The 15,758-nt window shown below is 49.7% G+C and overlaps 1 protein-coding gene across 2 annotated transcripts in view; it reads left to right on the forward strand.

Annotated features, from left to right (window-relative positions):
• Positions 1–2,712: 2,712 nt before the first annotated feature.
• Fam118a (family with sequence similarity 118 member A) overlaps positions 2,713–15,758 on the forward strand; it is a 28,439-nt gene continuing 15,393 nt past the window's right edge. Inside the window, exons 1-3 of one of the 2 annotated variants that reach the window (XM_051160136.1) lie at positions 2,713–2,732; positions 12,538–12,593; positions 13,351–13,603. In XM_051160136.1, the coding sequence (XP_051016093.1) occupies positions 12,547–12,593; positions 13,351–13,603 (300 nt within the window). In that variant the 5' untranslated portion in view covers positions 2,713–2,732; positions 12,538–12,546. Of the gene's footprint in view, positions 2,733–3,467; positions 3,583–12,537; positions 12,594–13,350; positions 13,604–15,758 lie in introns of those variants that run through there. The other variant, XM_051160135.1, reaches the window with a different exon arrangement.

The following is a 15,758-nucleotide window of genomic DNA, read 5'->3' on the forward strand; positions in this document are numbered from 1 at the left end:
GAAAAACCAAAAAAAAAAAAAAAAAAAAAAAAAAAAGAAAGAGGTCGCTGTGTGCTAACAGTAGCATAAAAAGAGCTAAATTTGGATTTGGGGCTTGGCAGACTTATAAGCAGTTCTCTACACGCCTTGACTGTTGGAGTAGAGTGGACCCACTGGTGGGGAGAAGTGGAATTCTGGCATGTGGTTCCTAGGCCCTGTGGGCTCAGGGGCTTGCTTACCGTAGCGTGCATGTGGACGTCAGAGGTCAGCTCATGGGAGTGTTTCTCTTCTTCTAGCATGTGGATCCTAGTTATCCTCCTGCCTGATAGCAAGTGCTTTGATACACTGAGACAACTCACTGGTCCATGGGTGTCATTTATTTATTTATTTTTCAAGACAGCGTGCCCGAGGAGGTAAGAAGAAGGCATTGAATCTTCTGAAACTAGAGTTACTGGATGGCGGATGGCTGTGAGCTGCATGTGGGTGGCTGGGAACAGAACTCAGGCCCTCTGCCAGATCAGGACGCCCTCTTAGTCCACTGAGACATCCCTCTAGCCGTAAAAATAAATACCATTAGGTTCACAGGAATTTGGAAGAAATATACAAGGATGTCACGCTTGTACCCAGCTCCCACCCATGCTAGTGTCTTGTGACGTTGCACCATAATTATATCGAAGAATGGAATTCATGCCGGTCCTAGGCAGAGGGGTAACTCAGATGCTACCAACTTTACCCGCACTCTGGTGTGTGTGTGTGTGTGTGTGGTAGTGCCATGCACTCCCATTCCATCTAAATTTGTATGTCCCTCTACTACCACAGTCAAGAGTTCCTTACCAAGCCCCCTGTATTGGTTAGGGCTTTTTTTTTTTTTTTTTTTTTGAAACAGGGTTTCTCTGTGTAGCCCTGGCTATCCTTGCTTTGTAGACTAGGCTGGCCTCGAACTCACAGCGATTCGGCTGTTAAGATTTTTTTTTTATTTTTGAGACAGGGTTTCTCTATGTTATCTTGACTGTCCTGGACTTGCTCTGTAGACCAGGCTGCCCTTGAACTCACAGTGATCCGCCTGCCTCTGCCTCCTGAGTGCTGGGATTAAAGGCGTGCGCCACCACGCCCCGTGGTTAGGTTTTTTTGTAAGCTGGAAAGGTGTGTTTTGCGTCACAGATCTAGAGCTTGCGGTCCACTGTCTCTGGCTCTGTTGGTTCTGGGCATGTGGTGAGGGAGAATATGACAGGGTTAGGAGCATGAGTAAGAGGATGTGGAGGGTGTTCATCTCATGGTGGACAGGAAGTAGGGAAGGAGTCAGGAAAAGATAGAGCCCAAATGGACATGTCCCAGTGACCTACTTCCTCCATGGACCCGCCCCCTTATGAATCCAGCGAAGGAGTCAATCCATGCTAAAGCCCTCACCATCTAATATTTTCTGGAAACACCGTCAGAGACATGCTTACAGGTGTGCTTTAACTATGCTAGATATTTCTCAGTTACGTTTATTTCTCACTCCACCTAAGTTGTCAAACAATTCACCATCACAGGTGATAGCTCAGTGGTTATGAGCACTGGCTGCTCTTCCGGAGGACCCAGATTGGAATCCCAGAACACACATGGTGACTCACAGCCATCTGAAACTCTAGCTCCACGGGGTCCCATGCTCTCTTCTGGCCTCTGCAGGTACCAGGCATGTACATGGTACACGTATATACATTCAGGGGAAATACTCACACACACGATTCAAAATATGTCAATCTGAAAGTCTGAGTTGCATCAGTGGAATCACAAAGTGTATACCCCCTCCACGCAGCACAAGTTCCCAAGCCCCGCTCCATCATTGCCTGCAAAACCTTTGGGTCAGTGGGAAGTGTTTACAGAGTAAACGGAGGTTTGTTTGTTTATCCATTCACCAAGGGAGGACATTTGGGTTATTTCTGGTTTGGGCTGGGCTGTTTTGAATTTTAGCTGCTAGGTGTAAGTGTATACAGGTCTCCACACACAAGAAGTTTCACTTCTCTGGGATAAATATACCTAAAAACTACAACTTCAGCTGTCTTGTTTGGTTTCAGTTTGCTTTTCCACATATATTCTGCAGAATTTTAAAAATTGGACTGTCGGGCTGGAGAGATGGCTCAGAGGTTAAGAGCGCTGGCTGTTCTTCCATAGGTCCTGAGTTCAATTCTCAGAAACTGCATGGTGGTTCACAGCCATCTATAGTGAAATCTGGCGTCCTATTCTGGTGTGCAGGTGTACATGCAGGCAGAACACAGTATACATAATAAATAAATAAACTTTAAAAAATAAAATGCAAATTGGACTGTTTACCTTCTTATTGAACTGTGAGAATTCTTTATAGATATTTTAGATCAGGCCCTTGGCCAGATGTGCCTTTTCCAAGTTTCTTGTAGTCTATCTTTCTCTACCATGACTTATTTTTTTTTCTCCATGGTTTTATTGTGCCCCACCCCACCCCTCAGTGTTGACAATCAGCACTACAAGGGCAAGGATAGTTTTCCTGTTGTGTCCTCAGCCCCTAGCACAATGGGGATATGAGCCCTTCTTATTCCGTGCCCAGCGTCCATTATAAATGCAGTTTGGTTCTTGTTTTTGTTTTTTTAAGGCTGTCCTGGACTTTGTAGACTAGGCTGGCCTCAAACTCGCAGAGACCCTCCTGCTTCTGTGCTGGAATGAAAGGTGTGCGCTACCACACCAGGCTTCAGATGCAGTTTCTTTATGGGCTAGAAGGATGCTAACAGCAAACCCAGGTAGAAAAATGGAGCTGGAGAGAAAAGTCCTAACAACTTGCCCGGGCAGGTGAACTAGGGAAAGGGGGTGGGGGTGAGTGGGTGGAGGAAGTGGGTTTTGATCCACCCCAGCCTTATTTAGAGTAAGGAGAGGTGTCATTGAATCTTAAGGTTCCTCAGGCTGAATGCTCCAGCGCAGAGCCCACCCACATGTGCTTTTCACCGTTCGGGGTGGGCACTGAGTTCATCCAGATTGACAGTGCGAAACGTGGAGGCAGATGCTCAGAAGTCCCTGGACCTGCTCAAGAGGAACCGCTGGGCACATCGGGTGGGTCAGACGCCGGCTCTAGCACGAGGTGGGGGAGATGGTCACTGCGGGAAAGCAAGCTTGGCCGGGTAGGGGCACGGGTGGCGTAGCACGCGCCTTGAGCCCGGGCAGATGGAGCGAGCTCTAGTGCCCGGCTGGACACGGCTGCCGAGAGGCGATTCCAACTGACCTCGACGCCTTCCGAGTCTTCGCAGGGAAGCCCTGCCGGGTGCTTGTGAGTCTCTAAGACTCGGCTCCGCATCAACCCAGCAGCGCTGTCCACTGTGCCCTGGATTAGCCTCTCTGGTCGGCCCCGCCGGGGGCGGGGCTTCCCGTTGCCGCGGGGCCGTTGATTTCAGGGCGGAACGTTCGCGCGGGAAGTGCGCGCGCGCGCGGGGGGAAGGCATTGAGGGAGCGCTGCTGGTTCGTCTGAGCCCGCTCCGCGTGGTGCGCGCGCAGCGCCATCCGGCGCACCGCCCGGCGGCTCCACCCAGCCCGAGGGGCGCGGCCTGGGTGGGAGGCGGCGAGAGCGTGAGCGACACTGGCGCCTCCGCGGCGCGGCAGGTGAGAGGGTGGGTCGGGGTTGGGTGCCAGCGCCCCGCATCTCCCTAGCCCTCAGGACCGACCCAGGGCGCCGACACCTTAGTTCCCTCTGATGCTCTGTGTAGCCTTGTCCCGCGACATCCCTAGGGCTGCCCGGGTCCGCCGCCACCTGTGGACTGCCTCCCACACCCGGGACTCCGCAAACCCTTCAGATTTTCCCTAGACTCAGCACACAGAGGATCTCAGCGGTTCAAGGCCCGAGACCCTTACACCTTCTGCTCCAGAAGCCCAACAGATCCCTCTGGTCCTGCTCCAAAGCATCCTCAGGTCTCCCGGCCCGTGGACTCCCAACCTTTCTTGGATAGAGGCCTTCAGAGCCACTTCCTCAGTCCGTCCTTCCTGGGATCTCCCGTCTCTCTAACTTGAGGTCCACAAAGCCTTGCAGCTTCTACTAGGGTGTTCTTGAGGTCTGTTAATTTGTAACAGGAAAACAGAAACATCTTGACAGGTCAGCGGAGGTGGGATGTGAAGCTCTCTGCTTGTGCGGTTTGTGTTCACAGTGCATTGGGGGCCAGTGTGGGACCGACTCATAGGATTCAGAGAGGGATCTCTGGGAGTCAGGGAATTGGGCAGACGAAAGCTCTTCGAGGTTGCGCCCCTCAATGAGTGGTAGCTTCTGCTCTCACACACAGCCTATGGGACCCAGTCCAAGAGAGCAAGGCTTGATCACAGTGGCTTAGTTGATGGGAAGATGGCAATTTAAAGGGCCAGCCTTCCGGGATACTGATTTAGGAACGGCTTACAAAGGAAACGGAAGTCTGTGGCTGTCTTTCCCGGTGTACAGGATTGGGACCAAATGGTACACATCTTCATCTTTCTCGGTGCCGTAATCTCTCAAAGAAATTACCATTCCCTCAGGCTATTGCCACTGATAAACAGTTCCTGACTTACTACCCAGTGGCAGTCTGGTGCCCTGAAGAAAAAAGAACATATTTGACCCAAAGACAAGGGTCAGGCTTTTATTTTTTTATTTATTTTTTGTTATTCGAGACAGGGTTTCTCTGTGTAGCAGTACTGGAACTCTCTTTGTAGAGCAGGCTGGCCTTGAACTCACAGGGATCTGCCTGCCTTTGCCTCCTGAGTGCTGGGATTAAAGGTGTGGAGCTACCACGCCCGGCTAGGGTCAGAAATTTTAAAAGAGGAGTGGGTACTTAAAGGCAGCCAGGATGGTTCGAAGCCAGCCTGGTCCACAAAGCTAGTCCAGGACAGCCAAAGCTACACAGAGAGACCTGGTATCAAAAAACAAAAACAACCAGGATGGGATTTAAACATTTTAAAAATATATTTTAATTTTTATTGATAGGGATTTTCTTGTGGTCCTGGACTCGCTTTGTAGACCAGTCTGACCTCTTAACTCATCATCTGCCTGCCTCTCCTGAGTGCTTGGATTAAAGGCATGCACCTGACCAGGGTGGGATTCTTGAGACTAGTTACGGAGAAGGGGGGGAAGCGGACTCAGACGTTGAGAAGTTGTTGAGGGTCGTTTCCTGCCAAGTGAGAGAAGGATTAACAAGTCAGAGAGGCAGGCCCAGCATACCAGATCTTAGAGATCTTGTGGTGTGGCTGGCAGAGCTGTCCTGACCAGGAGCATGAAGAAGATAAGTAGCCCTCATTCCCATGGGTGTAGGCTCAATTTTTTTATTACGAACTTATTAGACGAGCCTACCTCCCTAACAACCCGACTAACCCAAACAATCGGAAAAGGAGATTAAAGAGCACTATAATGAAACCTTAAGGGTATCAGTTCCGAGGAATGATTCTCCTGGCATAGCCAGCAGGATTTCAGCAGACCAGCAATTCCACCAAAGTTGCTGCTGGAACTGGGAGCAGTAGCTGGAACTTCAAGCCTCAGCTGGAGTCCAAAGCCTTGAAGCCTTCCCTGGAGCAGTTCTCTTTAGGAGCCTCTTGAAGTGCAGGGATGAACAGCCAAAAACCAAGACCCAACCAAAAGCTTCTTCTTCTGTTCAGAGATGTTTTGCACCAAGCTCCCTGACAAGTAGTTCAGCTTCTCAGTGGAAAAACATCCTGCTTTCTCACATCTAAGTGGTAAACATCCTGCCTTCTTCTCCATCCCATACTTGGGATCAAAACAGAAATAGGTTTATTTCCCCTTCACATGGGCCTTCTTCACTGACTGATTACTTAGGGTAGAGAGGGGCCCTACCTGGGAAGGAAGGGAGGTCAGATGAAGGCCAGTGAGGGGAGTGTTCCCAGTTGAGACCATGATGGGAGAGATAGGGAAAGGTAGCAAGAGGGCCTGAGCCAGAACGTGGCATTGAGTTTCCTATGCTGAGTAGAGCCTGGGTGGTTTAGGGGAATACGAGGCCATTAAAGGGTTTATGGAAGAGTAAAGTAGCTTGTATTTTTGTTGTTTGTGTTTCTGTGTGTAACATGGGGGGGGGGGGGGGGGTGGGGTCAGGGGATGACACTTCTGTGCATATGGAGGCCAAAGGACAGTCTTGGGTGTCATTCCTCAGGCCCTGCCCACTATGGTTTTTGGAGGCAGGGTCTCTCACTGGTCTAGAACTTATCAATCAGGCTAGGCTGGCTGGCCAAGGACCTGCCTGAATTCACCATCCCAGCAGTGTACACCAACAAATGTGGCTTTTTTTTTTTTTAAGTTAGTTCTGAGGATCAAACCCAGGGCCTATGTTTACAGGTCAGATGATTGCTGACTGAGCCATCTTCCCAGTCCTGGCTTACATATTTTTCCAGTGGTCACTTTAGCTATGGCAGAGAGGCTTGTTTGTAAGAAGCAAGACCACAGAAGGTGGGAGTGACTTAGATCCAGGTGGTGTGTGTGGTTCAGTAGCCCTCCAGGGCTTGACTAAGTTTCTGAAAGCTCAGGCTCAGAGCCTGGAGCAGTGACATGGGAACTTTTTTAAGGTGAGATCTTATGTTTGCTCATAAGTCACGGTCACCTTAGAGCCTCACCAGGGTGGCTGTGGCTGCTATCCAAGTAGAGGACACAGTGCTTCCAACAGGAGGGAGAGACACTGGTTACAGTGTCAGCTGGGAGTCTTGAAGGCACTATCCTCTGTGTGACTGGAGGGGCTGAGGCTGCCTGCAGGAGGTGTCAGCGTCCAGACAGGTGAGCACTTTAAGGTGTGACACACATTGTACACAGTGTGGCTTAGGGATTATGAAGAAGAATGGATGAAGCTTGGATTTGGGAGAGGCAGAGGAAACTGGAGAGAGCCCAGTACAGGAGGACTTTCTCTGGCCACCACAGTACTCTGACACCAGCCACACATGGTTGACAGGCATTTGGAGGATGCCTGCAGTGATAGGACTAGGTTTTTATGGATTAAAAACCTAGCCTGTGCAGCCGGGCATGGTGGCACATGCCATTAATCAGGAGGCAGAGGCAGAGGCAGAGGCAGATGGATCTCTGTGGGAGGCCAGCTTGGTCTACAAAGCAAGTCCAGGACAGCCAAGACTATACAGAGAAACCTTGTCTTGAAAAACTGAAAAAAAAAAAAAAAAAAAAAAAAAAAAACAAACCAAACCAAAACAACAACAAAACCCCCAAAAAACCTAGCATGCGCTGTAGGTTCCTCTGTTATGCCACGGATGGCCTCTGGCCACCTGGAAATGCACACTCTTCCTTTTTCATGGGTCAGAGAATAGACATGTAAGCAGCACAGCACACAGCACACGTGTGTCTGGCCCGGCCTATTTGTGTATCTTTCCTTCCTTCCTCCACACCCTGAAGCCTGGAGCCTTCTGCCTGGAGAAGTGGCCACACCCCGTTTCCTTTAGTGCCCCTTATCAGTTCTGCTAAGGTTACTGCAGGCAGAGTAGTCAGGGGCTGTCTTATTCAGGCCCCTCCCCGCCACCCCCATGTGTGTACTGGTGTGTGTCCCCACTTCCAGAAGGCAAAACAGCAGCCAACCTTTCCCCGCCTTCCCACTGGTGTGTGTGTGGAAATGAACAGGACAGGGAGACTTGGGGCTGCAGAGCCTGGGATAATGAAAGGAGTCTGGGATGCAAACCAGGACTGAGTTAAAGTGGTCCCTAATGCCCGGGGAGACGTTGACCAGATTACTAGAGTCTCAGCTTTTGCCTCAAACAAACAAATAGACAAACAAAAGAGGGCATTTGGTATTATAACACTCCCCCAACCCTAAAGTTCTATAAGTTTTATGCTCTACAGATTATCCCCTCTGCATCTTCCGGGGCTGGGCGGGTGTGTGTGTGTGTGTGTGTGTGTGTGTGTGTGTGTGTGTGTGTGTGTGTGTGTGTGTGTGTGCGCGCGCGCGCGCGCGCAGGTCATTTGGGCCCTTGTCTGTGGTGGTGAATGGCTCCCACAGGCTCCTGTATTTGAAATGTTAGATACCAGCAAGTGACGCTTGGCTCTTTGAGAAAGACCAGGAGGTGTGTGGTCTTGTTGGAGGAAGTGTGCCACTGGGGTGGGCTTTGAGATGTGAAAAGCCCATGTGAGGCCCAGACCCATCTGTCTCTCTCTACTGATTGATCAGATATACCTCTTAGCACCGCTCCAGTGCCATGTGTGTGGCCGTGCTCCCGCCATGATGATAGTAGACTAACTCTCTGAAATTGAGCATATAAGAGTTGCCTTGGTCATGGTGTCTTTATAGCAAAAGTACAGTGACTAAGACAGGGTTCATTTTAATTGCATGGATAAAGTTCAGTCTATTTCCAGACAGTAGGCCCTGTTTCCTCCAGCAGGGGGGTTATACACCAGTATGAGTGTGGCACTGTTTATAACTGGCAGCAGTGACACCTGTGGTCATGGTGTCATTATCTGCCATGCCCCCTGTTCTGGGGCTTTCAGGAGATAGCTCATTGCTGGCCACACCAGCCCTGTCTGACTGCAAGGAGTCCTTTTCTCCTGTTGCATTTTGGCTGACTGTAGGTGAGGTAAAGTCTGTACTTGGTTATTGTGATGCTGGGCATCATGTGTGCTAGGCAAACTCTACCAGTGAGCTACATCTCCTGACATCTGAAGGTCTGTCCTGGGGGTACTACACTGCCCACTTGCTGTTTAAATGTGATGCCTGCCCCTCCTGCTGGGAAAAGGGAGTAGGCTTTGAGTATCTGCTCACCTTTCCTTCAGTGTGATCACACTGCACATCCATGACTTTACATCTTCCTGCAGGACTTCGTGTGTAGAGTGCTGGAACCCAGGGCTTTGAGCCTACTGGGCAAGCTTTGTGCTACTGTGCTGTAACCTCACCTCTCCTGCATCTGTTTACTTAAACCCTCTACTTTGGTGTAGCATTGGTTGGCCTTGAACTCACAGTGATCCATCTTCCTCTGTCTCTCAAGTGCTGGGATTGAAGGTGTGTGCTACCACGCCTGGCAGAAGTCATTTTTAAAGCATAATTTCCAAGGTCCCCATAGACTTGGATTCTTCTGTTTGCCATGGGAGGGGAATAACTTATTTGTTATGTCACTTTTAACAGTCAGTCCCTCCTTCCCAGCTTTATGGTGACTCTCATGCTGTCTCTGACTTGTTCTTTCTCCTCTTATCTCTGTGGCAGTGTAGAACCCTGGTGGCAGCCAGCCTTCCATACAAGGGCTGCTTGTATAGCTTGGGCTGGGCCTGGCTCAGCAAAGCTCCTTCAGCCACACTGGCTAGCTCACACAGTGTTCTTGGACCTGAGTGGTTCAAGGTAGCCTTGCTCCTTAGCTGGATGATATTCATTCTCCCAGGAGGCTGGACCTGCTGTCGGAGTTGCAGAGGGCCGGCTGCCCTGTCCAGTGCTTGTCAAGCTTGCACTTGTATCCCATTTGTTGGTGTGCTGGTGGCCAAAGAACTCACATGACTAAGACCAGAGTCAGCTCATTCGTAAAATAGTTGTGATTTCTTATTCTGGCACAAAACATTCTGCTAAGACTGTTGAAGGTTTTGGATAAAAAGGACAGTAACTGCTTTTCAGAATCTGCTTTGGGTCTGACTCTACATTTAGGAAACACTGGCAGGTTTTTATGAAAAATGTGTTGCTATGATGACTTGGCTTTGAGTCTGCAAACTGGTGACGACATGGTCACCTAGGAAACGGAAAGCTGCAGCATCTGAGAGGCCTCCGAAGGGTTTTGTTGTTGTTGTCTGGCATCTGATTGGCTTAAAGGAGTGGCGGTTGAGAAGAGACTGCTACCTCAGAGGTAGAGTGACCTCTAGAAACTTCTAGGCAGAGAACAGGCTGGGCAAATCTCCCACTTGGGCCTTGGTTTAAGACAAAGGGGAGATTTGGGGCAATCTCTGGATAATTATGAGGGTTGGCTCTGATCTTTGGGCTACTGAAAAACAGGAAATGAGGTAATGTCCTTAAGCATGTAGTGTTTATAAAGAACTGTAAATGGCTAAATATGGGCAGCTTTGCAGCCCATCACAGCGTGGTTCCTGGGCTGAGTGCGTCCCCTGCTGGTTGCTTTGATCCCTAGAGGTCCACAGCAGTCTAAAAGCCCAGAGGCCTCCCTCCCTGTTGAGGTGGGAACCCTTGTGATGCCGTGCACTGTGCAGGCTGCAGAAACTTCTCCAGACCCCCAACCTCAGGCTGAGGCAGAGCTCAGCAGGACCCAGCCACAGCACGCCTGCCTGCTCAGGGCCTGGCACTCTCCTGTTCTGTGAGAGTCTTTCGTTCTCCTGAGGAACTGAAATCACTTGCTTTTGTGTTACTTTGCCGAGGTGTAAGTACACATTTTGCATTTTAACTGTGATACCTATAGATGTTCGGCGAGCGAGAAGCAGTTGAACGGTAGGAAGAAACTAGACATTTTTCAAGTTCTTACGTGGTGCCAGTTGAGGCTGTGTCATTTCTAAGGCACACTGCCTGCCAGTGACTGAAGTGCTGGCTAGAGCAGGCTGAGACGAAGGGCTTCCCCAGGCAGGAAGGCATAACCAACATGGAGTGTGCTCATGTCAACTTGAAACAGGAAGTGCAGCCGGACCTCTCAGTGCTGTCCTACAGGGCCCGGACCCTAGGTCTCTGCTGTGGGACACAGCCTAGCCACCTGGTTCAGCAATTTGCTTTGCAGAGCAATTTCCTTCCAGAGAGGACTGAGCTTGGAAGTTTGGCCAGTTGGCAGGGATCTGCGCTTTACAGTTGGTAACAGAATCGATGAGTGTGTATGGGCTCATTGGACAGTTGGGGTGGGATCCACAGGGCTTCTGTTTGCATTGGGGGTTATGTGAAATAGAATACTTGTAACTTGCCTTAGAAAAAAAATTTTTTAGATAATTAAAACATTTTTATTTTGTGTGCATTGGTGTTTTGCCTGTATGTATGTCTGTGTAAGGGTGTCAGATATTGGAGCTACAGACAGTTGTGTGCTGTCGTGTGGGTGCTGGGAATTTGAACCTGGGTCCTCTGGAAGAGCAGCCAGTTACTACTCTTAACCACTGAGCCATCTCTCCAGCCCCAGACAAATTCTAATAGATTATAAAACCAAAAGACTTGACCTTGAATGGTGACTGCAGTGAGGTATGCAGTCACACTCCCCTGGCCTTCCATTGGGCTGGTGGCATCCTCTGCCAGCTTCATGTTTTGGCCTATGGACTGGTTTCTTAGCACCGAGGAAAGATCAGGAACCTTTGGGGGATTTGGTGGAAGCTGTGAGCGCTTCCTTCCACAGTGGGAGGGTGGATGCATGCAAATGTTTTCAGGGGTGACTGCAGGATCCCGTTTCTCCAACCTGAAGGTGCAACTTACAGACCCATTGAGCTTTGTGGTCGCTCCTGGATAATTATTTTTGATGACCTAATTCTAACTAAGGAGTAAAGATTAGAATTTGGACCAGAGTTTTCCATCTGTGTGGTGAGAGTGTGGGAGGCCTGGTATTCCTCCCACTGCTGAGCCCTTGCGAGTGCTGCTGTAGAGTGAGATGCGACTCGGGACCCCTTTCTCATTTGTTTTGAGATGAAGTCTCTCTGCATAGCCCAGGCTGGCCTTTAACATGGGATTCTTTTGCTTCTGCCCTTCTGATAGGATCATAGGGTGCTCCGCACGAACCTTTATCTCAGCGGTTCTGCTATCCAGAGTGTGATCCTTGGTAGAGGGGGCCAAAGTGATTACAAGTTGTGCACACAAGCTGCTCACCATGCCACTAGCATCGTGCACTAGTGAAGGGCTATTGGTGAAGATGGTGCACCAGGCAGGGTGTTAGAGCCCCACGTGGGTGCTTACTTTTAGTTTTGAATAGTTCCTAATAACACAGGGAGACTAAAATTAGGATATATAGTAGGCTCTCAAATGAGATGAAAAATCAGTAAAAAAGCTTGGTAGAAAATGAGAAAATGGTACCATCCTTCTCAGTGATAGTAGTATGGAGCCTTCTTACCATGTTCTTTGCGGAGTTCCTCATTTATAGTAAACATTAGTTCTAGAATCAAGGGAGAAGGGATTGGAAACTTGTAGATGGTTTTGTCTTTTTTTTTTTTTTTAAAGATTTATTTATTATTTGTACAGTATTATGCTCACATGTGTGCCTGCAGGCCAGAAGAAGGCACCAGATCTCATTGTGGATGGTTTGTGAGCCACCATGCAGTCACTGGGAATTGAACTCAAGACCTTTGGAAGAACAGCCAGTGCTCTTAACCTCTGAGCCATCTCTCCAGCCAGATGGTTTTGCCCTAAAGAAGCATTCCCAGGGTGAAAAACACACACCGTGGAGCTGGTTTACCAGCTGCTCAGCCTGGCTGCTGTGAGAATGTTTTCCTTTCTATCTGGCATGAGATGCCTGAGCACCTCATGAGTGGGAGCTAGGCAAGGTTAGCCAAGGCAGAGGAACCGTTTGTGTGTTCTTTTCATAGATGGCATTTTTCAGGTTTTCTAATTAAGTGGAGGGTCAGGACCTCTGGTTTCAGCTTCATCCTTTGCTGTCTTCCCGGGTCCCTGTAAAAGCCTTTCCTGTGGGAAGTAGACGCTCGGCTAATGTGTTTCTCTCTAGGATTCACAGATGGAGTCAGTGGAAAAGACAACGAACAGAAGTGAACAGAAATCCAGGTAACTCAAGTCATTTACTCACGCAGGCTTTTTTCTGACTTCGCATAGCACCTGTCATCAGGGAAATGTAGATGGTGGTGGAGGGGAACCCAGGGCTGTGCACCATGGTTCGTTCCAACACAAAAACTGTCCAGAAACAGGCTTTCTGCTCAAAGAAGCCATCAGAGCCCCATCTCCAAACAGGCAATGTGGAAGTGGAGGGTGGGTAGGGCCGTAGGAGTGTGAGTGGCCAGCAGGTGGAAAGTGGTGCAGAATGAACTGCCCCCGCCCCAGAATGCAGAACACCTGCACTGGGTCAGAAATTCTCTTGCCTGCTGGGTGGTGGTGACAGCACACACCTTTAATCCCAGCACTCAGGAGGCAGAGAGTCAGTGGTATCTCTGTGAGTTCAAGGCCAGTCTGGCCTATAGAGCGAGTTCCAGGATAGCCAGGGCTACACAGAGAAACCTGTCTTGAAAAACTAAAACAAAAAACAGCAACAAAAAAATTCTCTTTCCTGTCAGCACGGCAAGATCACTCTGTTTTTACAGTGTGTATTTACCATCTACTTGCAGCTTCAGAGGAGGAGAGAGGATAAACTTTTTGTTCACAGATACCTGTAAACATGCTTATCACTGTAGGCAACAGGGAATTTGTCTTCTGGTAGCGACTAGAAGGGCAAGGGTTTTTGACCTGAGCATTCCAGATGCTTCCAGACCAGAAGCTTGTGGTACTTCCAAGCTGACTGTTGTCTTTCTCCTCCCTTCTTTTTAAATAGAAAGTTTTTAAAGAGCCTAATTAGGAAGCAGCCCCAGGACCTGCTCCTGGTCATTGGGACTGGTGTGAGTGCAGCAGTGGCCCCAGGAATCCGCGCGCTTTGTTCTTGGAGGAGCTGCATTGAGGCAGTCATCGAGGCTGCAGAGCAGCTGGAGGTTCTGCACCCTGGGGATGTTGCAGAGTTCCGGAGGAAGGTGATGAAGGACCGAGACCTGCTGGTTGTGGCCCATGATCTCATTCGGAAGATGTCACCTGTGAGTCTCAAACACTTGTTGGTTTCATTGGGCTCCACCGCCTTGGACTCTAGAACAGGCTGAGGGAGTGTGTGAATTGAACACTACCCCTCTGCAAGCAGATGCACTCAACTGTTAATGCTCAGCCTATCAGGATGCTCGCCTTTTGAGCTTTTTGTTTAGCTTTGTTTTTTGTTTTTCTGATTTTCAAAATAGAGTTTCTCTGTGTAGCCTTGGCTGTCCTGGACTCACTTTGTAGACCAGGCTGGCCTTGAACTCACAGCGATCCGCCAGTCTCTTGCCTCCCGAGTGCTGGGATTACAGGTTTCTGCCACTATGCCCAGCAGGATGCCACTCTTTAAAACCCTGACACTGGGCTGCCTGCAGGCGCTAGAGCAGCTTGTAGTAAGGGCTCCTGTAGACTGGCTGGCTCTGGATGCTGTCATGCTGCCATTTATAATGTGAGGTTTAGGAGATGCTGTGAAAATGTTTGGTTGAGTTATCTCCAGATAACAGCCCACCCTCAGAAAACATTTGAAGGTGGGAGGTTAGTGTCGGTCTGGCAGTAGAAGTGACATAGCAGAGAGTAGCATAGTTGGTGATGCAGGGGACAATTAATGAGACGCCATAGGCAGATTGTGGGTGGCTGTGTTGTCTGGGGCAGGTGCTGAAGGGAGAAGCTGGAGGAGGCTGTTTCTCACTGGCCTTGTGTTGGTGGGAGGTGTGCAGTCGGCATATAGAGGAGGCACAAAGAGACTTGAGATGTGTGCTCAAGGGAAGAGAAGAACATGGAATGGTCAGCAGGAAGGGCAGGAGCAGTTTTGGGGTCACCAAAAGACCAAAGAGACCCCAAATGGCATGGTTTCTTTGTGGTAGTAACTGATTCCTACACTAAAACCTGGGGAGGCAGCCCAGGGGCATACAGGAGCTCAGTGGTAATGGGGACCTGGGTTCTGCCATCTCAGGTTGATGTTCCCTCTTTGTTCAGTTAGCTGCCTGACCTCCCCCACCCCTGCTCCTTCTAGTGAGCAGTGGGAGATGGGGCTGTGAGCCTTCACTGAGTCACTAGATGACTTCTTCCTTCCTTCCTTCCTTCTTTCCTTCCTTCCTTTCTTTTCTTGTTGTTGCTGTCTTTCTTTCTTTCTTTCTTTCTTTCTTTCTTTCTTTCTTTCTTTCTTTCTTTCTTTCTTTCTTTAAAAATAGATCACTGTTTTCACCCCAGTGCTGCACCTCACCTTACTAGGCTGGGGATGTTTTCATTAGGTAGCTATGCTGAATGTGGGTGTTCTGTTAATCAGGGACAGCTGCCATTGTAGGCAGGGCCTGGTCCAAACCTGACCTGCTAGCTATCTATAAATTGTGTTGGCATGTGCCCATACCCTCTTGTTGGCACGTTGTCTATGCCTGCTTTCATGCCAGAGGTCAGCTTGAGTAGTTGCAGTAGGAATTGTGGCCACAGGCCTAACAGGTTTACTCTCTGGCCCTTGGCAGATAAAGGGTGCTGATGCCTTGTACAGGAAGATGAGGGCTAATCCTTGGGCCAGGGAAACCTGTGGGATGGCTGGGCAGCACGGAGGGTGTGTGGCTCACGTAGGGAGAGACCATTATGTTGATGATCACTGTCGGTCAGGAGACATCTGAAACTCCACCTGATGCTTCTTAGCCTTGTGCCCTGTTCCACCCTCTCAAGGAGAATCAGGTGAGGTTGTCAGCAGGCCTCTCCCTGGCATGCTGGCAGGTTTGTGAGCCGGAGTTGGTTTTATTAGGGGGTTCTGTGCTATAGGTAAGGATGAGGGCCACCGGGCACTTCAGGGGAGTAGCTTCAGTATGAGGCCCACACAGCCTCCTAGGAGAAGGAGGGTCTAAGGGTGGCTTGCCTGGTGGTTTTGTCTTTACTTGTGGGCCGTTGGTGTTGTACTAACTGTGAGACTGAGTGCTGCTGTAGGAAGCCAGGGCTAGGAGTGTTCTTGGGGAGCGTGTGGTCTCTTGATTCTTAGGCACGTCCCATTCAACCCATTGCCCTGGTTCCTTCAGCGAGCTATCTGCTGTCAGCACTTCTCCCCACTCACCGCCCTCAGCTCCCCACCTTCTCTGCCCCACTGCAAAGTAGGGGCTCTCCACAGTGCCTTATGCCCTGGTTTTGGGTCCCCTCCTCTTCTAGCCACACCCAGGCTCT

This window comes from Acomys russatus, chromosome 17 (genome assembly GCF_903995435.1).
Source record: "Acomys russatus chromosome 17, mAcoRus1.1, whole genome shotgun sequence".
Classification (NCBI taxonomy): Eukaryota; Metazoa; Chordata; class Mammalia; order Rodentia; family Muridae; genus Acomys; species Acomys russatus.